The 23,227-nt window shown below is 36.1% G+C and overlaps 1 protein-coding gene and 1 non-coding gene across 2 annotated transcripts; both read right to left on the reverse strand.

Annotated features, from left to right (window-relative positions):
* Positions 1-7,590: 7,590 nt before the first annotated feature.
* On the reverse strand, positions 7,591-7,663 carry TRNAF-GAA. Its single transcript has one exon. It is a non-coding gene; the product is annotated as a tRNA-Phe (tRNA).
* Positions 7,664-7,807: 144 nt separating this feature from the next.
* On the reverse strand, positions 7,808-21,214 carry LOC122307091 (cytochrome P450 97B2, chloroplastic). The gene is made up of 15 exons (XM_043119713.1): positions 21,199-21,214; positions 20,919-21,137; positions 19,960-20,140; positions 19,490-19,597; positions 19,179-19,263; positions 13,289-13,527; positions 11,791-11,964; positions 10,770-10,817; positions 10,599-10,658; positions 10,254-10,340; positions 10,007-10,095; positions 9,044-9,135; positions 8,673-8,734; positions 8,264-8,413; positions 7,808-8,171 (listed from the first exon to the last, which is right to left on the reverse strand). Exons 2-15 carry the CDS (start codon positions 21,092-21,094, stop codon positions 7,947-7,949), a joined length of 1,776 nt encoding a protein of 591 aa, XP_042975647.1. The 5' UTR covers positions 21,095-21,137; positions 21,199-21,214; the 3' UTR covers positions 7,808-7,946.
* Between the last annotated feature and the right edge of the window lie 2,013 nt (positions 21,215-23,227).

The following is a 23,227-nucleotide window of genomic DNA, read 5'->3' on the forward strand; positions in this document are numbered from 1 at the left end:
TTCGGGAGGAATGGTAGTTGGGACTACCACAGTGAGATTTGATTACAAATCTCAGCAAGTTAACAAAAAACTTCCACACAGACTAATGATGCATGGATGACAGTAAAAGCATAAATGCATAATCAAATTCATCAGTAATTAAAGAATAACTTAGCGTACAACATAGCATAATTGACATAACTTAAATTGAAACATGAACTGAACTTGACTTAGCATGAACTTGCTCTGAAACTTGAATTAACATGAAAAATACATACTCCACAGTTGTTGTGACCCCATGTATTCTACGTGTAAATACATACTCCACAGTTGTTGTGGCCCCATGTATTCTACACAAACTTGACTTAACATTAAAAATACATACTCCACAGTTGTTGTGGCCCCATGTATTCTACACAAACTTGACTTAACATGAAAAATACATACTCCACAGTTGTTGTGGCCCCATATATTTTACGCATCACAATTGTAGTTAAATACATACTCCACAGTTGTTATGGCCCCATGTATTCTACACAAACTTGACTTAACATGAAAAATACATACTCCACAGTTGTTGTGGCCCCATGTATTTTACACAAACTTGACTTAACATGAAAAATACATACTCCACAGTTGTTGTGGCCCCATGTATTTTACGCATCACAATTGTAGTTAAATACATACTCCACAGTTGTTGTGGCCCCATGTATTCTACACAAACTGAATGTACTCAAGATGAAACGTGACTAGAAAACTAAAGGACTGGAGCCCTGACGTAACATAACTTGATTTGAACATAACTTGAAATACATGACCAACTTGAGATAGAAACATTTTGTAACATGGCATAACATATAATAGACAACATATTTAACATGACATACTTGTAATGTACAGTAATACATGACAGAATATATTATGTAACAGATAAAAATTGATGACAGAATAAATTCTGTATAATAGATAATTACGTGATAACTTGGCATGGCATGACATATATGATAACATACATACATACACTATAGTTCCTTTACTTAGCACACATACACAGTAGACTGCTAGTAAGTTAAAAGCTAACTTACATTGATCTCCGCGTTTCTTATAAAACTTCAAGTGCGATCACGAGGAACTGTAATTAGTAATTCTAAAAGTTAGAACTAAATCACTAATAATTTGAAATATGGAAAATACTAACTTAAAGACTAAAATTTTCATTTTACTCTCTACATGTAGAAAAATGATCGTTTTACCCATAACTTAAGGATTTTGCATACTAACTCTAAAAGTTTCTAAAATTTACATTCCTCATGTAAATTTTATCCTAAACTTAAATATCAACTCAGAAAAATTTAAAACAAAACACAACTATGAAGAACACACTATGGTTGAAACATCCATAGGCCATTTCCCTTTATTTTTGTTGCAATTCCTTCCAACTTCAAAACTCTTGCTTAAACCAAAATTTTGCAACAAACATCTTCCAATCCTAAGTTCAAAACCATACTTAAAACATCCATTTAGAAAAAGCTAATAATCAACACCAAACTTTTTTGTAAAAAGATCCAAGCACTTGAATCACAAGTTTTGACCTTAAATCAAAACATCTCCAAGAATTTCAAAAATCAAATCTTACTTCTAACATATTCATAATATCATCCTAACATCAACCATGCTTTAAATTATCAAACTAAAGTCACCAAAATCACAAAATAAAATTTGGAGTTTTTGGTTTTACACTTAGTCCAAAAACAGAAACTTTTTCCTCAACTAGCTTTGATAAATCTCTTGATCTATGACTTATAAATATATGATCTTCAAACCAAACCATTACATGGTTTAAAAAGATGTCCTAAAACATATCCAAGCTTCTAATTCAAGATCACATGGTTAGAAATTAATCAAAACATAAATTTAGCCAAGAATATCCACACTTTGGCTTATCTGAATATCTCTTTGTATAAAATTTCATATCTTTGAAACTAACATCAAATATCTTCAAAATAATAATATAACATGTATATAAGATGTTTAGGATCCTCCAATAAAATTATCAAAGTCATTAGAATAGGTTTAGACCACCAAAGAGTTAAACTTTCTCAAAACAGAAACTGTTTTTCCTCTTCCAGTTTCTAAGTTTCTAAATCTAAGAAAATCTTTCATCAAAACCTTTAATCATGCAAAAATCCTCAACCAATAGTCATATATACATGTTAACAATACTCCATAAAAATTTCGGACCAATATCTATCCATTAGCTTGGTCAAAAACTCCAAACTATAACATACTCTCCAGATTCACGCCCAGAATGATCTTTCTATGGTTAAAAATACTTTTGACCGACCAAATGACCATGGAATGATACGAAAAATACATCTACGGAAACTAGACTCAAAGAGGAACAACTTATATGAAGGAGACTTTATGATAAAACACTTACAAAAGCTTCGAAATGGGTGTGCAAAAGAACTCCTAAAAGCTGTCCGAGAGAGAGTGTTTGGTATTCTTTCAATGGAAAGCATGAATGAAGATAATTTCGTGGGGAGGGATGGCTGGAGATACTTGTGGATAAGATATGGAAGAGATGAGGCTGGAGTGAGAGTTAAGTGTAGGACTCTCTTACCCGAAGTGAGAGTGGAGTGTAGGACTCTCTTACCTAATAATATCTACAAAAATCAACTCAAGATATTTTTACCCAATGATATCCACGAAATTAGTTCAAAATATTTTCTAAATGTGGAGTAGACTTGGAAGAGTAAGGTGGTTAAAATCTTTCCATGTGTATTTTAAATCTATGTTCTTAAGATATTTTCCAAATGTGTATTTTGCTTAGGTGTCATGATCTCACACCTTGATTTCCTTCACAATTCCATCTAATGGTTTCTCTTTGTGCTAAGTATCTAATACTATTCATTATGTGTGGTTAAGATCTTGCCAAGTATCCAAATAAAATTTCGCTAACCTAATTTGGACATTTCACACTGTGATTTTGAAAACACTGCATTTAGTACGTTTACCGAGATTACTATTCACTCCAAAAATAAACGTAATAAACTTAGTACTGAAAAATCCTAAATATTCAATTAAGCCTAGTGGTGTAGACTATAATGTATTCTGACACTTCTAACTATCTCAAATAATTAAAATCGCATTTCTGGCACCATAGTGAGTGATAACACTAACTATGTTGACAGGCTAAAACCTATGCGATTAGTCGATTCGTGTAAACTTACGGAATTTTCACGAGGTTCTTAAGGTCAAAAGAAATTCCACAATTGAATTTCTAACGGGCTGTTACATGTATTTATTATATTAGTTATTAATTTACATATAATATATTATTAATTTTAAAACAATACTAATATTCAAATATTTGGTTCGAGTCACTTTTAACGGAAGATTATTCAAAACTTTGGTACAAATAGTTCCGATTGTCCTTGGGGTTATACTATTCAACTTAAATTACATATAAAGGACTAGTACGATTAGGCTCAAGCTCACGCTCAACGACTTCTTCTACCTGCCTACCTAAAGAATTTAATATCCAGGTTGACTGAGTTATATGCTGGCCATTAGCAATCATAGAAAATAAAATGGGAAAAGAATATTTTGTGAATCATTATATTATCATCATCTTTTATTTTTATTTTTTTTAATTTTCGTTGCAAATGATTAAAACAGTCAATTCTGACCTGACTGTCACGATTATACCACATATTTATATATATTGTACAATTTAATATTTATTGTAGTTTCTAACTAATAGGTAGCTATAGCAATAGGCAATAGGGAAGACGAGAGTAGCGTGACATGATCTATAATGAATGTAGATAGCTAGGTGATATTGCATCCATCTGGTCCAAAATTTGGAACTCCTGCTGATAATCGTACCGTGTCTCACGTACTCATGCATGGGATCGACAAAGGCCATGGAATCCAAAACCATAAATAAATAAAAAGTAATTTTATTAAAGTCGTATAGTTTGTAAATATCGTATATTTAAAAAAAATATTTTATTATTAAAAGTTAATTTTTTTAATATAAATTTTATATTTATTTATTTTTTTAAAAATAATTACATAATACTTACCGTATTTGATATCTTTTCGTAATTTCATTCTCGATTAATTTTCTTTGAGTTGTATGGATCAGACTTTTCCAGCTTGATTGAAACGGGGAAAGATTCATTTTTTCCACGTCGAACAGTGCAGAGAATGTCGGCCAATGGTAATGCAAAATTGTGGCAAGAATGTTGTTGAACAAAAGAACTTGAAAAAAACGCAAAGCAGTAATTGGTCTCCTACGACCCAAAATTGATCAGTGGCGTGAGCCACTTGGCTCCTTATTCCTTTTCATTTTTTATTTTTATTTTCTTCGTTAATTAATTAGAAAGTTGCATGCATGCCAAGCCCAGATACTATAACAACAAAGGAACAAATTAATTAATTATTTAAAAATTTTGTAACGCCCTAATGTAATATCTAAACTACATGTCTATATTTTAAAATGACTACATACGATTCGGACTTTATTAAAATCTTATAAAAAATAAGAATTTTTTATTTTTAAAACCTCTTACATAACTTATCATTATCTTTATCGGCATCATAGATGTCCTCATGATTTAGGTATTAACAACTCTGAATCTACTCTTTTTTGACTGTGGATCAGCCTGTCTTTAACATTAATGTTGGTGATTACTTTATGAATCAATCAATGAAGCATCAAGAAGTGTCATAAGCTCATTAGAGCAATTAATATTATATTTGAATGCAACTTTTGGCAAATTAAGGACCTTACCTACGCGTTTGAAATCATGTACATGATTTAGGATATCCAACTCCAAACTTTCTGTCAATGTCTAGGTAAGAGAGACAGAGGTTTATTTAAGTGAGTAATTATTAGGTAAACTTGAAGTATGGATACCTGCTACTTACATCTTATCATATCATATCAATTAAAAATGATGCTTACATAAACAGTTTAGTATCAACGTGATCAATATTTTTAGAATATTTAATAATTTTTCGTATCTGAGTTCGTTTAGTCTGGATAGATAAAAAAGTTAGTGAAACTTGAGAATGAAGGCATCAATTTGGATCAAGCTAGGTGTTCAAGGCTTCTATCCATTATAGAATGCATGAATATTATCTTTTTCAACATGGCTTCTATCCATTATAGAAAGATAGACTTGAATCTTAAATACCAAAATTGAAAGAAATCTCGCCAATGGTTTGGATGGACCTGCAGATAGCACTGAAGAATTGCTTTGATAAGTTGTCTAAAGAATTACTAGGAGAGTATGATGAGTTTTTGGTGGCAGCAAGCTTCCATATCCATGCAAGTTGGCTGGCTTCAGGGGGTTCTTTCTATTGTAATCTCCTGGGCATTATGGAGAGCTAGATGTGAGGCTAGAATGGAAGATACGAAGTTTAACCTGGAAGTTATTATTTGATCTGTTAAAATTTTAATTAGAGAAATGTCGAGCAAGATAAAAACATTTCGGTGGCGAGGCTCCCTTGAGCGAGTGATTCTAGAGGAGTTAGGTTGTCCAATTATTCTTGTTGTTACAAGGAAAATTGAATTAATTGCATGGTGACCATCGGAGACAGGGTTGAAAACCGACACCATCGGTGCAGTTTCTATTTTTGACCGAAACTACACCGATAGCTTATAAACAAGATGGTGCTGACCGAAACTGGCCTGCGAGGATAGAGAAAACAGATGGCTTCTTGCGGTTGGTGTCGATTGGTTCCCCAGTCGATCCGTCGATTGGTACCCATCCCCAAAATTTCACATCACAAATTTAAGACTTCAAACCAAATTAACCAAAATACAACAAATTTTTAGAAATCTACAACAAAATAATAAATGCATAACAAATTAGGAGGAGAGGACTAGGAGAACGAGAGAGCTGACCTTAGCATGAAAGTGAATTGGTGAATGATAGAGATTGAGAGGAAAGATCTCAGGCCAAGCTTAGAGCAGCATGAAGAAGGAGGGGAGGTGGTTGCTCCCCTACTTCGTGCGTTGCGGTTGCGCCATCGCTGGAGGAGTTTGGAAGGGGAGAGGGAAATGGGTGGTGATGGTGCCGAGAGAGAGAGAGAGAGAGAGAGAGAGAGAGAGAGAGAGAGAGAGAGAGAGAGAGAGAGAGAGAGAGAGAGAGAGAGAGAGAGAGAGAGAGAGAGAGAGAGAGAGAGAGAAGACTAAATCGAACGAAATGGAGGAAGAGTGACAGGAGGCGCAAGCGCTAGGGTATTTTTCCAAGGGCCATGCCCCAAACGACGTCGTTTCGCTCATTTGAGTGAAACAACACCCTTTTTGTATAGGTATAAAATGAAAAAAATATGGTAGAATTGGTCGGCTGGTTCAACATTTTTTCACTAGGTCAAACTGAAACCGAACCGACCGACGCCAGTTCTATTTATTTTCCACCACCGACTGATCGGTTCTTTGTCGGTTTTGGCCGGTTCCATACTTCGGCGGCCAGTCTAATTGATTTCTGACCCGTTACTTGATTCTTGTACACCCCTAGAAGAGAGGACGTGTAAAGTTGAATGTCGATGGAGGCTCTTATGATAATTCGGAAAATTCAGGTGGGGGGTGGTATTATTCGAAATTCTCAAAGTGGAGTAGTGGCGGGTTTTCTCCATTCTTATGGTCATGCTACTAATACCATCGTTGAGTATAAAGCTCTCTTTGATGGACTTCGATTGTGCAGGCACTTGGGGTTGAAATGTTCTGGTAGAATTAGATTCAATGAGTTGGCTTAAAGAGTGTGTAAATATTAGTTTCTTTGGAATTTTTGGGAGAAAATTAAGCTATTGTTAAGGAGCTCAATGTTCATTTTTGCCCCATTTTTAGAGAAGCAAACATAGTAGCACACTTTCAAGCTAAGCAGGGGATGAGAGGGGTCAATTCATATTTTGATGATGATATTTTTGTTCATAGCCATATTCAGGGTATTATTCATATGAATAAACTTGGCATTCATTTTCTTAGATGTTGATTGGTTTTTTGGGTTTGGGGGATTGTTTGTTGGGAATTTTTTGATACATGAGAGTTTATGATCTTAGAGACTTTATTTCTCAGTATTCCTCCTCCATAAATAAATATTTTTTAATAAAAGTTAGAATAGGTCACTATTAGACATATGACATCAACTCTAATATATATATGGAAGAATAATACTACTTATCATCCTTTTTATTATCATCCCATGATGTAATTTGAGACTATTTATTATGTTTTATTTATGAACCTGTCATTTAATGTCACGTTAAGAGGATAATAATTAATAGATGGAGTTATAGATAATAAAAAAAATTAAAAATAAAAAAAGATAAAGGCAACATATTAATAGGAAATATGACATCAACTCTAATATATATATATGGAAGAATAATACTACTCATCATCCTTTATATTATCATCCCATGATGTGATTTGAGACTATTTATTATGTTTTATTTATGAACCTGTCATTTAATGTCACGTTAAGAGGATAATGATTAATAGATGGAATTATAGATAATAAAAAAAATTAAAAATAAAAAAAGATAAAGGCAACATATTAATAGGGCCTAAAACTAACCATAAAATAAAATTGATGCGGTGAGCGTGGATCGAACACGCGACCTTCAGATCTTCAGTCTGACGCTCTCCCAACTGAGCTATCCCCGCTTGACGTTGGGCAGTGCCAGTAATTATAGATGTCATCTGGTCTTTGTATGAGCTCGATCGGGTCAAGATGCACAAATGGCACACTCATTCTTGTCAATTCTCTGTGTGATTGGCAATGTGTAAGAGAGATTTGGGTACACGTCCTTGGCAATTCCAGATTATATTTACAATTCTATTCATAATTAACACCAAGTCTTCAAAAGTTAGATCTTATTCTCCGTTCAAAAGAAATTGGGAATCTGTAGTTGGTGACAACATTGGGCATGTAACCCCTCTATAAATGTCAATTGACATCAACTCTCTTTCTCAGTTTGCACCACATTCCATTCTTTGTGTGCATTGTTGCCCCGGTGACTAATTCCACTGATTCTGGAGATCCCTTCAGCATCACGTCGAACTTCTGCAACAGCATAGCCAATGCCACGGTTGACTCCATTAGTGCAAATTGGTCTCCGACGCATTTTCTTGGCCCTCCGCCAAATGGTAAAAAGGAAAAATCTGATATTATCTGATGATTGCAAGGATAAACCCAGTAAATATAACTTAAAGATGTGAAATCATGAAATTATCCATCAAAAACTATTTGACTGTTTCAGAGACCTCGTTTGGGTACAGCGCGCCAGGACTTCGAGATGGATCAAATCCAGCCCACCCTTCAATGCCTTCACTCTTCTTTTGCTCTAAAAATCTCTCTGGCTCAAACTCCTGAGGTTGGTCCCAAAAATATGGGGATCTATGGAGATTATATACCTGAATTTTGACAAAATTATGAGGAATATTGCTCGGAAAATAAATAAAATGGTTGTACTTTGTTGGCAGAAGTGCAAAAGCAAGGAGTTACGAGTGCATAACTATAAATGCATGCCTGTGTGTCAGTGTGTGGGCGTGTATGACATTACCCTTCCAACAGATGGGGGCAAAGTTCCAGGCTTCAGCATTACAACTGTAAGCGTTTGTATATGTCAACATAAGCACAAGGAGAAAAGCAAATATAAATGAATTTACTCACAGAAAGGAAAACATCAGTCCCAGCAGGAATGGTATAACCATCTTTTTCACCCCTGTACCCTCCTGCACAATTATAACAAAGTTCCATGATTAATCAAATATCACGTATGCATTTTCGTCAAATTACTTGTGCAGTAAAAAGACAAAACATATCGTTTGATGACAGTCCAATTTATCAACCTGGTATAACTGTTGATGCATGAATGAATGAACATCAAAGAGAATTATACGGAGCAGTTCAGTTCTGAAGAATAATGTTCATAAATAGTTTAGAATTCACATGAAAAGGGAGTAGAGACAGTAATATGTTTTAATAACCCTCAGGAATGAATATTCTTCATCAAATAGTTTTATATTGGTGAGAAGTAATACCTGGCAATACATCCGATCTGAGAGAACGTCTAATTAACAAAGGAGGTTGAGGATACAAGCGCAGAGCTTCTACAACAATAAGTCTAATGTACCTGAATATGTGGCACATAACACATTTCCTTAAACTTTCAGCTTTGAATAAAGGGTGCAAAAGTGCAAAGATAAAGCAATTACAGGCTGTTTAAGATCTGCTCAGCAAGTTTAGATGGTACTCAGACTAGACTTAGCTATGAGAGGCTTGGGTAAACCTATTCATGCTTGGCTTGCTAATTGATTGGCCAAGCTCAACCTAGGTCGTGCTTGAGCTTATTTTCCAATTACTTTTCTCAATGACTACTTTTGACATCAGTTCTACAAGCAATCTTCTTCAATACCTAAGTGATACACTAAAATCAATATTTAAAAATCTACAAAGGAAAACATTAGCTTATTAAATTATATTTAATATCAACAATAATTCCTAAACAAGGTTGTGACAATAATATTATTTTGATTAAGAAAAGCTTGCTCGTATCATGTGCACAGACTTGATTTTGTAGTAAATAATTATCGTTTCACTTTCTAATGATATTTTACACATAAAACACAAATTCTATCCTCGTCCCTCAAGGTGTATGCAGATTTCAAAGATTTATTTATTTTGACCCAAAGCCCCACTCTTCAAGATTCTAATGTCCTCAATAACTTCTCTGAGAATTACTTTTCAGTTATTAACAACTCAAATACTGTTTTCTGTAGATAATAAAATTTGCGCATATGTACAGGATTAAAACTGGTTACTGCACCCCTTATGTTCACTTTAATTATATTCTTAACCATGCAAATCACAAAACATGACGACAGAGTAATATGAATTGTACTAAGTTGTAATTTACATGTGTACCAACCCAAAGAATTTGTCCACATAGCTACAGCTATTAGTGAATAGATCACATTCATACAAGTATTAATTGGGTGACCTACTCCAGTTTTTTAACCAATTCAAAAGTTGGTCTGCCCTGGCCAAGCACTGAATCAATCTCTGCTTGAGCTTTTCTCATTTTAGAGGGATTCTGCAATTTAGCAAATAAAGATGCAGAAGAATGGTCAAAAACTTGCTGGAGATAAAAGCTACGGATAAAAATAAGACATGGACGGGCATGTATCCACGAAACTGTCTCATGAAACTTACAATGTTGAATATCCAAAAGGAGGTAATAAAAAATCATACTTGTGCAAGTAGGAAAACAGCCCAAGTAAGAACTGCAGCTGTTGTTTCATGGCCAGCAATAAGCATTGTCATCAGATCATCCCTAAGCTGTAAAAAAGCATCATAGACACGATTTGAGCTGCAATTATTCATCTAAAATTATAAGAGGAATATAACTGTTCAAGGTGGGTCCAACCTAACACATGGTGTGCATGGATACAAGCAGACAGACATAAAGAGGTTCCAATGTAACACAACTTTTAAAAGGTCTTTTCCAAAAAAGAAAATGCATGGTGCAGGAATAAGAAATAATAATAATCTGCTCCAATTATCCAGAATCTGGAAGACTGAAGTTGATATATTTACCTGACGGTCATCAACATCAGCTCCCCGCATATCAACTAAGAAACGCAAAAGACTTGCATCCTGCATACTTCAGTAAACTAGTAAATGTCAATCAGGCAATCTTTTATATACTTCAGTAAGAAATAATAAAAGACAAATAGATAAAGCAAAGGTAAGAGTACAAATGCCCACCTTGAGATTTAAGTAGTCCCTTTGCTGCAGTTTCTCTACATCTGTTTCCTGTCATAGAGTGGTAACAAGATAGATTTTATGAAACTGCTTTCCTATGTTTGAATGTGCTTATGCAAATGCTACTTAGAACCAAACTAAGCACACGTTGATTAGAGCAGTAATGTCATACATTAAATGATGTTCAAGAGTTTATGAAACATGCACGGTTATTACACACCCACTTGTACTAATCCTTTGATGAGATAAACCGTGAAGGAAGGGTTTCTATCCAATTTCACTTGTCCAAGAGCTTCCACATTAATTAAAAATAAACTAGAAGACCCAGAACCAGTTTTGCATCTGCCTGTCTGTCAATGCTGCACCATGCATTTAATCTTTCCTAGCGATTGGGTTTCTTTTTTCTTTTGGGGGGGAAAATTTCATTTTGCACCCAAAATATGACTCTTTAATCAAATTGTACTCCAAATTATCAAAACCCTCAATTTGCACCCCAACCCATTTTCTCAATATACATCCCCGCACAATTGATTCTAGGGCCAGTTTGGATCCCAAACTTATCTCAATTCATCACAACTCACCTCATCTAATCATTACAATTTTTTCAACTTCTAACACAAAATATAATAAACAATTTAACTTTTTCAAATCCTAAAATAATAATAATATTAAAAAATAATATTCTAATAATATTTTATTCAACTTTCAACTTTTATCTCAACTCAACTCAACTTATCTCAACATCTAAACGCAACCTAATATTAACCCTAGATTTTTGAGTGAATTATCTTAAATACACTCTACAAAGGTTAAATTATGTAACTACCCTTTGTTAGAATAAAACTATTAAAAAAGAGACTAAAATAAAAAGGACAACATAAAAAACAAAGATATTAATAGAAATAAATGATAAAGACAAAATAAAAAAACAATAATAACCATAATATTGACACCTTACACACATTGACACATTCTTTCAAGACAAGTCATCAACATCCATCAAAGAGAATAACTTTAGCCTCACCTGTCTGGTCTCTTTTGCATTTTTGATGAGTCCATCAAGACAGTCATTGATAACTTTAAGATCATTCTGGAATTTCCGCTGCCTAGGGACAATCCACCTTGCCAAAGGAAGTTTCCAGTATGGAATGTAGAAAGTAGATCTGTGTTCGGCTTCAAAGAGAGTGCCATATACTGCCTGTTATGTATTTTTTTAAAAGTCAATCATGAAACTAATGAAATTTACAAAGTTGCATATTCATTCTAGTGAAAAGAAAACAAACATAAACCCACTACACCTAGGCAGTTAATTATTCAAAGACTGATAATCAGCATCAATTCACTCCACATATAAATAACTAAATCTACCTCTTCCCATCAGCTAAACTCTACTTTGATACCAATACAAAATCACCACTTGTCCTTAAAGCTTAAGATGAAAGGAAGAGATAGATTTAATTATTTATATTATATCCTTAACAGTTCACAAACAATGTTTCTGTTAAATTGAAACGGTGGTTGTCAGTGGGCTCCACACCATGATTTGGTTGTAATCGAATTATTTATCCAAAGTGGGTACTCATCTTCAACTTGAATCAAGTTGACTCAAGTCCACCTCAACCCAATTAATTAGAGTCAGCTATATGGATCCTTTTATGCTGGCCAATTAATTAGGGTCAGCTATATGGATCCTTTTATGCCGGTTGGGCCTACCAAGGGTCACAAAAATGGGGAGGTTGAGGAATATGTTTCTCATAGAATTAGGACAGGAAAGGATGAAGTGTGAAGATTTACCTAGAGTTTTGCATTATTAAAAGAGGTATTCACCCTACAAATTTGATTCTTTTATCCAGGAAACTCAAGAGGAAAATGGAAAGGTAGGGAAAGGATAAACAGAGGTTCAAATGGGATTCTTTTTTCCAACTTGACCACTCAACCATAATGACTCCATGGTCCTGAGTTGTGCAGGTCCCTATGATTTCATTAATGTCCCTACACTTTCACCTTATTATCACCGACATGATCAGAAATGGTCAAGAAAGATAACTGAAGTCAACTCAATAAAGCTTTGCCCATTTTCTTTAGTCAACATCACCAGCGCCTATACACCCTTGGAGCCCCACTGGCCATACCATTGACAATCTATATTAATAAGTATATTTTACAGTGTCTATAATTATTTAGGACATTTATGGTAGAAATTTTTTTAAAAAAGTAACTTAAAGGTAGAAAACTCAAATATGAAATATGTCATATAACAAAACTGAATGCAGCAGACAAGAACAAAACTTGTAAAGGGTATCATTGATAAAAATCTTATTTCCATTACATTATGAGATCCATGTCTTTCAACATAAATGATCACTGTACCAAAAAAAATAAAAATAAACGACCACTGTTAGTAGGAAGAAGAAGAAGCAAAATAGATTGTTGACATATACTGTAATGTGAATGCACAACAACATGGCAGAAGCTTATTGCTTGTCAGACAAGTCAGTAGAATAACCTCTTGGTGGATGTACCTTTATTACAGGCGATTCTTTGGTAACAGAACCAAAATCATAGTTGAAGACACTGAGCCCAATGATGTCAAGAGCCAGACTAGAAAACTCTGCTTCAAGATCCAACTCAATTGTCTTCTCTCCAGGCGAGTTTGCTACTTGTAAAAACTTCTCAAACTTCAATAATGCTCTCTCTGAACAATCAGTAAATATCTTGACCATAGCTTCCAAGTATAAGACATGGAACCCAGGAGCAATAACTGCGAAGTATTTTGATACAGATCAAAAGTAGCAGCCCCAACATTATCAACCATGAAACATATTTCTCCTCTTAAGGATGGAACTACTAAAGAACCACAGATTTATGAGTAAGAATATTTTGTATCTACTTTGATATGAACCATGTTGATGAAATGGGGAGAAAACAATATTCACTTTATTATATCCACAGTGTACACACAAGCACATATATATACCCTAAAAGCAAGAGACACATATACCCCTATACAAACACATTATAGACAATATATTCTAACACTCCCCCTCAAGCTGGGGCATATACATCATATAAACCCAGTTTGAAACAAATAGGTTTTAATCGACTCCAACACAAGGATTTAGTAAACACATCTGCGAGTTGATCTGCGGACTTCACAAAAGGCGTAGCAATGTCACCACTTAGTATCTTATCTCGAATGAAGTGACAATCAATCTCTATATGTTTAGTCCTCTCATGAAATACCGGGTTAGAGGCAATATGCAGTGCAGCTTGATTATCACAAAATAGCTGGAGAGGGATAGGAGCTGGAAACCCAATCTCTTGAAGAAAGTTTTGTAACCATGTCAGCTCACTAGTAGTATGTGCCATTGCCCTGTATTCCGCTTCCGCACTAGAACGAGCTACTACTGTTTGTTTCTTACTCTTCCATGTAACCAAGTTACCTCCTACAAAGGTACAATATCCAGTAGTAGATCTTCTATCTGAAGGAGATCCTGCCCAATCAGCATCTGAAAATGCTTCAACTCTAAGATGTCCATTTGGTCGATATAGTATTCCAAGACCAGGTGCTCGCTTGAGATAACGAAGAATATGAACTACAGCATCCCAATGTGAGATCCTAGGCGTTTGTAAAAACTGACTCAGTACACTCACTGCATAAGAGATGTCTGGTCTAGTGATGGTAAGATAGTTCAATTTCCCAACAAGTCTTTGATACATACCTGGATCTTTAAACAGCTCCCCTTCTTCTTTCAAGAATTTACGATTGGGATCCATAGGGGTGTCAATAGGTCGTGCACCCAACATGCTGGTTTCTTCTAACAAATCAAGTACATATTTCCTCTGAGATAGGTTGGTGCCCTCTTTAGATCTACTGACTTCAATTCCAAGGAAATATCTAAGCTTGCCCAAGTCTTTCGTCTGAAACTGATCATGTAAAAATTGCTTTAGTCTAATAATTCCAGCAGAGTCACTTCCAGTAATTACAATATCATCCACGTATACAACCAACAAAATGTGACCTGCATCACTATGCAAGTGAAATACCGAGTGGTCTGTTTGGCATCTGTGAAGACCAAAGTTCAATACAGCATCAGAGAACCTTCCAAACCATGCTCGAGGAGATTGTTTCAAGCCGTATAATGCCTTTTTCAACCTGCATACAGTACCTCGATACTCCCCCTGAGCAACAAACCCAGGTGGTTGCTCCATATAAACTTCCTCATGCAAGTCGCCATGGAGGAATGCATTTTTTACATCCAGCTGAAATAAGGGCCAGTCTAAATTAGCAGCCAGAGAGATTAGCACTCGGACAGAAGAGATTTTGGCAACTGGAGAGAATGTCTCTTCGTAGTCAATACCATAGGTTTGAGTATAGCCCTTTGCAACCAGGCGGGCTTTCAAACGTTCCACAGAACCATTAGGATGAAATTTGATAGTGTATACCCATTTACAGCCAACAGGTTGTTTACTAGGTGGTAGTGGAACAAGATCCCATGTGCCATTATGATGAAGAGCATCCATTTCACTTTCCATAGCTGTCCTCCATCCCGGATCAGATAATGCATCCTGAAGTGTTTTAGGAATAGAGAGTTTTGAAACTTGAGATGTAAAACATGAGAATGAAGGGGATAAGGCATGATATGAAACAAATTGACTAATAGGATGTTGAGTAACACAAGAACGACTACCTTTACGAAGAGCAATAGGTAGAGAGTCTGAAGTACTGGGTAACTCAAGATTGGAAGATGGAGGCACGACTGGTTGGGGCAACTCAAGATCTGAAGATGGAGGCACAACGGGTTGGGGCAACTCAAGATCTGAAGATGGAGGCACGACTGGTTGGGGCATGGGAGCTGGCGGCCACAAGCGACGTGAGTAAACCTGCGGTTGTGAGGGAGATTGTGAGGGAGATAATGTAAGAGTAGGTAATGGTAGAGGGTCACACTCAACACTCGAAGATGTATTTGAAAAAAAAGGTATGGACTCAAAGAAGGTAACATCAGCACTTGTGAAATAGCGTCTAAGAGTAGGACTATAGCAGCGATATCCTTTTGAGTCCGAGAATAACCAACAAAGAGATACTTGGTAGAACGGGGGTCAAGTTTATCAAAGCCTGGACCAAGGTTATGAACAAAGCAAACACATCCAAAGATTTTTGGTGGAAGAGAAAAGGGTGAAGATGACGGAAACAAGACGGAGAAGGGAGATGAACCATTAAGAACAGATGAAGGCATACGATTAATAAGATGACAAGCAGTAAGAACACCATCACTCCAAAAACGTTTAGGAACATGCATATGTAGCAATAGTGCTCGGGTTACATCTAACAAATGCCGATTTTTGCGTTCTGCCACCCCATTCTGTTGGGGTGTATATGAACATGATGTTTGATGAACAATTCCTTTGTCACTTAGGTAAGTAGCAAAGGCACCAGATAGATATTCTCTACCATTATCAGAACGCAAAATCTGAACCTTTTTATTAAACTGAGTTTTAATTTGTTTCCAGAACATTTGAAATATGGAAAGAAGTTCAGATCTAGCCTTTATAAAAAACAACCATGTCACACGAGAGTAGTCATCAACAAATGTAACAAAATATTGAAACTTGTTTGATTCAATGTTGATTGGTCCTCATATATCAGAGTGAACCAATTCAAAAGGACTCGATGCACGTTTATCAATACGAGGAACAAAAGACACACAATGGTGTTTACTAAGTTGACACGCTTCACAAGAAAAGGGAGACACACTCCCCAAGTTCTTAATTTGACACTTCAAAAGAGAAAGTGAGGGATGACCCAAGCGACAGTGCCATTCAAAAGCAGATGATGAGGGGGTTGTAAGAGCTCGAGTGGGTGACTGTTGAACATCAAGATAATACAGACCACCAGCTTCATGCCCCGTACCAATCTTGTTCCCCGTCTTGAGATCCTGAAAAACACATGAAGAGGGATAAAAAGTCACTGAACATTGTAGACTTTGAGTAATCCTACTAATAGACAACAAACTAAAAGGAAAACTCGGAGCATGTAGGACAGATGACAAGGATATGGAATCAGTGAGTTTAGTGGATCCAATGCCTGTAACTTTAGCAAGAGAACCATTAGCAAGAGTGACACTTTTTACAGATGGTACAGTATTTAACTTAGACAGGACAGAAGACAAACCAGTCAAATGTTCGTTAGCTCCTGAATCAATGATCCATGGACCTTGAGTAGGTGAGACAAGACATGCAGATGCTATACCTGAGTGGGTAAGAGTAGCTGTGGAAGATGAAGCCCCTGTGTGACCCAAAAACCGCTCATACTCATCCTTTGATATACTGATCATATCTGAAGATCTGTTGGAGCTCGTTGACTGTGGATCATCTTGAACAGTGGCTTGATTAGCAGACCCAGATGGTCTACCATGTAGATTCCGATTAGCAGACCCAGATGGTCTACCATGTAGATCCCAACAATAATCCACTGAGTGGTTAGTGCGACCACAATGGGTGCACTTACGAAATTCACGACCTCGAGTGCAATTATCTCTTCCCCCACGTGCACCTCTTCCACTCTGACCTCCACGTTCAGCAGGAGCAACATAGGAAGCAGTTAAAGCAGATCTCTCGTTACTCTGATCAGAAGATAATGTAGCTCGTTGAAGTCGAGAGAATACATCAGGAAATGACGGAAGCTGTGGACTTGCCAAAATCTGAGAACGCACTGACTCATATTCCGGTTTTAAGCCAACAAGAAAGCGAACAATATTAAAATCTTCTCGTTGTTTTAGCATACTTGGAACATCAGAAGTGACGGGTTGATACACTTTGAGTTCTTCACATATGCCCATCACTTGAGAATAATATTCTTCCAGGCCCAAAGCATTCTGTTCCAACGCGAAGAATTGTTTACACAACTCATAAATACGAGTTATGTTTCCAGCACCTGAATACATCTGTTTAAGATGCCCCCACACCTCTTGAGCAGTGTCAAAATGTATTAAACTTGAGCAGATACTAGGTTCAATACTATTCAACATCAGAGATAATATTTGAGCATCTTCCTGCTCCCATTGAGCAAATGTAGGACTAATCGAAGCAGGAATAGGATCAATCAGATGAGTACGACGAAGACCCTTGCCTTTTAAAAACATCTCAACGGATCTTGACCACAACATGTAATTCTTTCCATTTAACTTCACCGAAGTCATAGGCATACTAATATTTGGTGTAAGTGACATTGACTCAAATTTGTTTGCCATGGGAAATATACCAATATATCACAACAATCCACTTAGAAACAAAGATTTCACATAAAAATCATGAAACGTGGACCAAAACTGGAAAAAAACAATCTGGAAACATATAAATCCAGATTAAAAACCCAAATCCCAAGCCTGTATCGGGTGAAATAAGTCTGAACCGGTCAAAAAAGCGTTGTACCGGTTCGGAACCGGTATGTATCGGCCTGAAAGTGGCCGGAACCGGACTGTATCGGCCGAAATCGGCTCTGTTTCGGCCGGTATCGGGCCTGTTTCGGCCGGTATATGGCCGATATGTGCCTGTCTCGGATCGGACCCAGTATAAGGCCGATATGCACTGTCTCGGATCGGGTCCGTGTCGGACTCGGGTCGGGTCTGGGTCGGACTCGGATCGGGTCTGGGTCGGTCTCGGGTCGGGTCCGGGTCTGGCTTGTTTGGGCTGCGTCGGATAAGCCTATCCTAACTGAGGATAGGTTTAATCTATCCGTGTTACCAAACACGTTTTATTCCAACCCGGAATAAAACTCTATACAGGTTCAGGAGTATTCCTACTCCAGAACTGGAATACGAGTTTACCTGCAACCAAACGGAACTGGATCGGCGGACGGTAACCCCTTCCGGCGGCTGGAGACGACGGCAACCAAGCTCGGGGTCAACAGACTCGGCCGGCGAGCTCACCCCTGGTGTCCAGTACCCGAGATGATGCCGGAAATTGGCCGGAAAACACTTCAACCACCACACGGCGCCGGCGAGCACAAATACCACACGGAAACACGCCGGAGAACACGATGAGCTCACAAACTACACTCGAAAACACTCTCAACCCATTCAGAACTCGGATTCGTGAGAATCGGCTTTGATACCATGTTGATGAAATGGGGAGAAAACAATATTCACTTTATTATATCCACAGTGTACACACAAGCACATATATATACCATAAAAGCAAGAGACACATATACCCCTATACAAACACATTATAGACAATATATTCTAACAAACCACTAAGCTAACTAGTAGTGGAAACAATTTTAAGAACTGCTGAAGAGTCGGAAGAAACAAATTGTTGATCATTATCGAAGGTAAAAAATTGATACAGTGTGCTATTAATTTTTACTCAGAAACTGAGGTGCAAAGCCCAAAACAATTGTTAATTGCATACCTCTTCTTCTCTGCTTCCAAGTATCAAGGTCAGCAGGTATAAGTCCTTTGCCCATTATTGGTTCAAGGATATCAGCGAGGACTCCCTAATTAAGTTTTCAAGAAGTTGAGTGCAATAGTTCACAAAAAAATAATATTCATAAAGAACTTAGATGCATTGTAAGTATGCCAAATACCAGAATGGCATTTTGGGAATAGAAAAAAGATCTTCTCAACACTGTTGACCAAAGAAAGTTCATCCATTCATGCTCACAGAGATTGAAGGCATTTCACATAATATCATGCACCAAGAAGCATATAATTAAAAAGTACCTTGTCATAACAAAAAGCATTTTCTCGAAGAATATGTCTTGCAACAATAGGATCTGATACAACCACGAATGCTTTTGGCCCGAAAGCAAGTTTATACACAGCACCATGCTGCAAAATTCAACATATGGTTAGACGAGAACAAACACAGGGTCTTGGAAGGCTCACAATTATCCAAGTAACGAAGGCAAAAGGCACAGAAAGAAGGAAACTACAGTAAAACAAAAACATTGAGTTTGCACTTCAATAATGTGATTAGAAAAACAATCCAAAATGTGCAAGGGACATCCAAATGAATCACTGAAGCGGCGATTCCATGTGTCAGTTACACAACCATCAAATACTAAAGTGCCTTCCTTTGGCAGGTTCCAGAGCCAATCAACCAATAGTCAGACACAAAAACAAGGGCCGATGGCAGGAGATTAGTACTTTAATCAAATCATCCAAGGGAAATTTGTGAAAAGGGTAAGTACCTCTAAAAACCAATCATACAGTGAATAGAAGAGAGGGCGATCAAACAAATCCGAGACCGCACCTTCAGCAATAGGCATGGACCCAAGAGTTCCCCCACTTAACAAATTGGTAAGGAGGTTGCTCGCATTGTCCAGTAGGTTTCTTCTTGTTTTCGGTTCTTCAGTACTTGTTGATTGACACCTATCAACAGCATGATTTAATTCAATCACTCAAGGCTCTCTTTGGTATCAGCAACTTGGAGTGAGTTGAGAGAGGGTTAGGGGTTGTCTGGATATAAGAAAGTCTTTCAACTCATCTTATTTTATCATTACAATTTTCTCAAATTCTTACACAAAATACAATAAACAATTCCGCTTTTTCAAATTTTAAAACAAAAATAATAATAAAAAATAATATTTTAACAATATTTTATTCAATTTTCAACTTTTAAATCTCATTTCAATTCACTATCCTAATCCCCTCTTAAAGTTTTGAACTTTGAGGCCTGATTTATTTTCACAATTCCTCTCAACTCATTTCATTTTATCTTACCCGATCATTACAATTTTTTCAAATTTCTACCTAAAATAAAATAAAAAACTCAACTTTTTAAATTCTAAAATAAAAATAATATTAAAAAAATATATTCTAACAATATTTTATCTAACTTTTAACTTTAATCTCAAATCAGTTCAACACATCTCATCTGCAAATGTGAAAACAAAGAGGAAGTAACTCTGAAATGATACGTTTATATTCCATTCGAGTTTAGGACGGTGCTATGTGCAGCCGAAGATATATACTAGAAAATGAAAAGGAAAAGAAAGTTTGTGTGGCTCGCAATTTATCTCAAGAACCAGCAGGTTAAGCCGCTAGCCTGAGCGCCATCAAGTACTATTTTTTTCTCACTTTCAATGGATTTCCCGTAAGTCCATGAAAAGCTACAAACATAAGAAGGAGTTACGAAAACAAAAAGAACCTGATAGTAGTCCGTTTTGGCTTAGAATTGAGGGAAGGACTGGCGGTCGGAGAGTGAAAGCATGCAGCTCTTGTTGTAATACCCACAAACCCAGCATCAATTCTCTGAAAATCGCCGTTACCTTTGGAAGGGGAGAACCAAGAGAGAGGAGCAACTCCGGCCACTGCATTTGCCATACTTTTTTGAGTTAGAGCGGTGTTCGTTTATCTTTTTCTGGGCCTTTTTGGGTTTGAGCGGCGAGTGTTATCGTGAAGCGGTGTTCGTTTATCTTTTTCTGGGCCTTTTTGGGTTTGAGCGGCGAGTGTTATCGTGAGACCCACTCAGCATCCACTAGAGTAGGATAATGTCTGGTAAAAAACCTTCTTCTAATTGGACCATGACGTAGTAAGCCTAATATATTAATAACTGAAAACATATGGATTAATGTTGAAAATATATGTTTTATTATGTTTTTAATTTTTAAAAGTCAATTCTTTTCCTATTTGCTTCTTGTTAAGTAGGTTGAAGATTGATTTCAAAGTGTCAAGTCAGTTACAAGTTGTATTTAACAATCTTAATTTGACTCGTTTAAATAATAAAATTCAATCTTAAATGTTGTGTCGATAAATCGAGTTTGAATTAATCAAACAAATTAAATCCTTGGACTTTGATTCATTCTATGGGCATGGATACATATACATGGCTGGCAAGTAAAGGCAAAGTTACAAGAGATTCATAACAGCAAGCGAGCAAAGGATAGGGTGACGCCATACACGCCACATATGCCTAAAATAAAATTCGGGAAGATGTCCAAGTAACAATATTCCTTTAAGGACATGATCCATGGAGAAAGATTCAAGCGAGAAACTTGCACTTCAAGGACATCATCAGTGACAAGATACTTGTGCTAGAAGGCGTTGTCGGTTGTGACATACTCGCACCAGAAGGATACATAGTGCCAAGATATTTGCACTTGGATGCTGCCATCAGTAAAATCTAGTTCAAGAATGAAACATTTCTAACTGAGCGCTAAGAATTGTGCCATAACGTCATTGGTATATACCTCAATCTGTATAAGTATCTTACCAGATATGTTACAAGGAGATTCTGGTTTTTTTATTATTATTGGAAATGATTCATTCTCTAAGAGTATTGGTATTGGACTATCCAAATGCTAATAGAGTAAAAAATATATTTCTTTTTTTATTAAATCAGCTACATTATTAGCCAAATGTCTTCAAGTAAGACTATGAGATACAGTAAATCTATTGCAAAAGTCATGTTTGGAGAGTTACTACTCACTAATTAAAAGTAAATTTTATTAAAAAATAATATAGAAAAGTGGTCCAATTTTCAGTGCAAACCAGGAGTTTGATATTCTCCATTGTTTTACATTTACTATCTATAAGCAACTTTTTACTTTTTTATTACTTGAGGTCGGATTTTAAGTTTTCTGTGTTTGTTATTTGATATATATATATATATTTTAATTTGACCACATAATCGATTAAATTAATGTTCAATTTTATCATTATAAAGTATTATTATCAGGATTGGCAAAATATATTTGTTGGATAATTAGGTTGGGAAAAAAAAGTTGTCAAATAATAATTTAAATAAAAATTGAATTATTAATTAACACATAATTAGTATAATTATAACATTTGAATAAAATTATAAAAATAATTATTATTAAAGAATTAATATTTTATTATTATTTTGACTAATAGATAGATAATAATATTGAGTTATATCTTAAATGACAAAGACAAAAGATAAATCATGTGGTTTTAGAAAAATTTTGACTTGAACTTTAACTAGACCATTGCCAATATTCTTACTTAGCCATAGAAGACATTCCAAAACTTTATCTTAATTACATATTGACAAAGTACTAGGAAGGCATTGCTGAAAATTTCATCAACCACATTCATTAAAGAGAGTCGGCAGTCTTGACGAATCTTGCAAGCAAACAAAGGATCCTTCATTTTTCATCGATCTTGAATGAACCACAATGACGAACGAGCATATATCATGGTCGGGTTTATGGCAACAAGGTCAACCACACCATGGTCGGCTCCAAGTTCAACTTTGCTTTTGGCTAAGGTTGAAGAAAACTCTGTCGAAAGCAAATTATAATGCTGGAATTAACACCCGTCCCTCTCAAGTCTGGAATTATTAGACCATTTCTGTCCAATACCAATGTAAGTAGAGATGTAAGCCGGGACAAAAGAAAATGAGAATTTCACAGTTGACTGCCCATGTTTTATGAACAGAACAATATCCAACACAGAAATACAGAGCAGTCTCCAATTTCCTTCTTCCTCAGT

Source organism: Carya illinoinensis, chromosome 4 (assembly GCF_018687715.1).
Source record: "Carya illinoinensis cultivar Pawnee chromosome 4, C.illinoinensisPawnee_v1, whole genome shotgun sequence".
NCBI lineage: Eukaryota > Viridiplantae > Streptophyta > Magnoliopsida > Fagales > Juglandaceae > Carya > Carya illinoinensis.

Excerpts from the sequence above, each read along its gene's own strand:
- LOC122307091 (XM_043119713.1), bottom strand. The coding sequence starts at position 21,094 with ATGGCAAATGCAGTGGCCGGAGTTGCTCCTCTCTCTTGGTTCTCCCCT. Across the intron at positions 11,965-13,288 it reads AAGAATCGCCTGTAATAAAG|GCAGTATATGGCACTCTCTT; the intron begins GTACATCCACCA and ends AATACATAACAG. Across the intron at positions 8,172-8,263 it reads GCGCGCTGTACCCAAACGAG|ATAATATCAGATTTTTCCTT; the intron begins GTCTCTGAAACA and ends TGCAATCATCAG.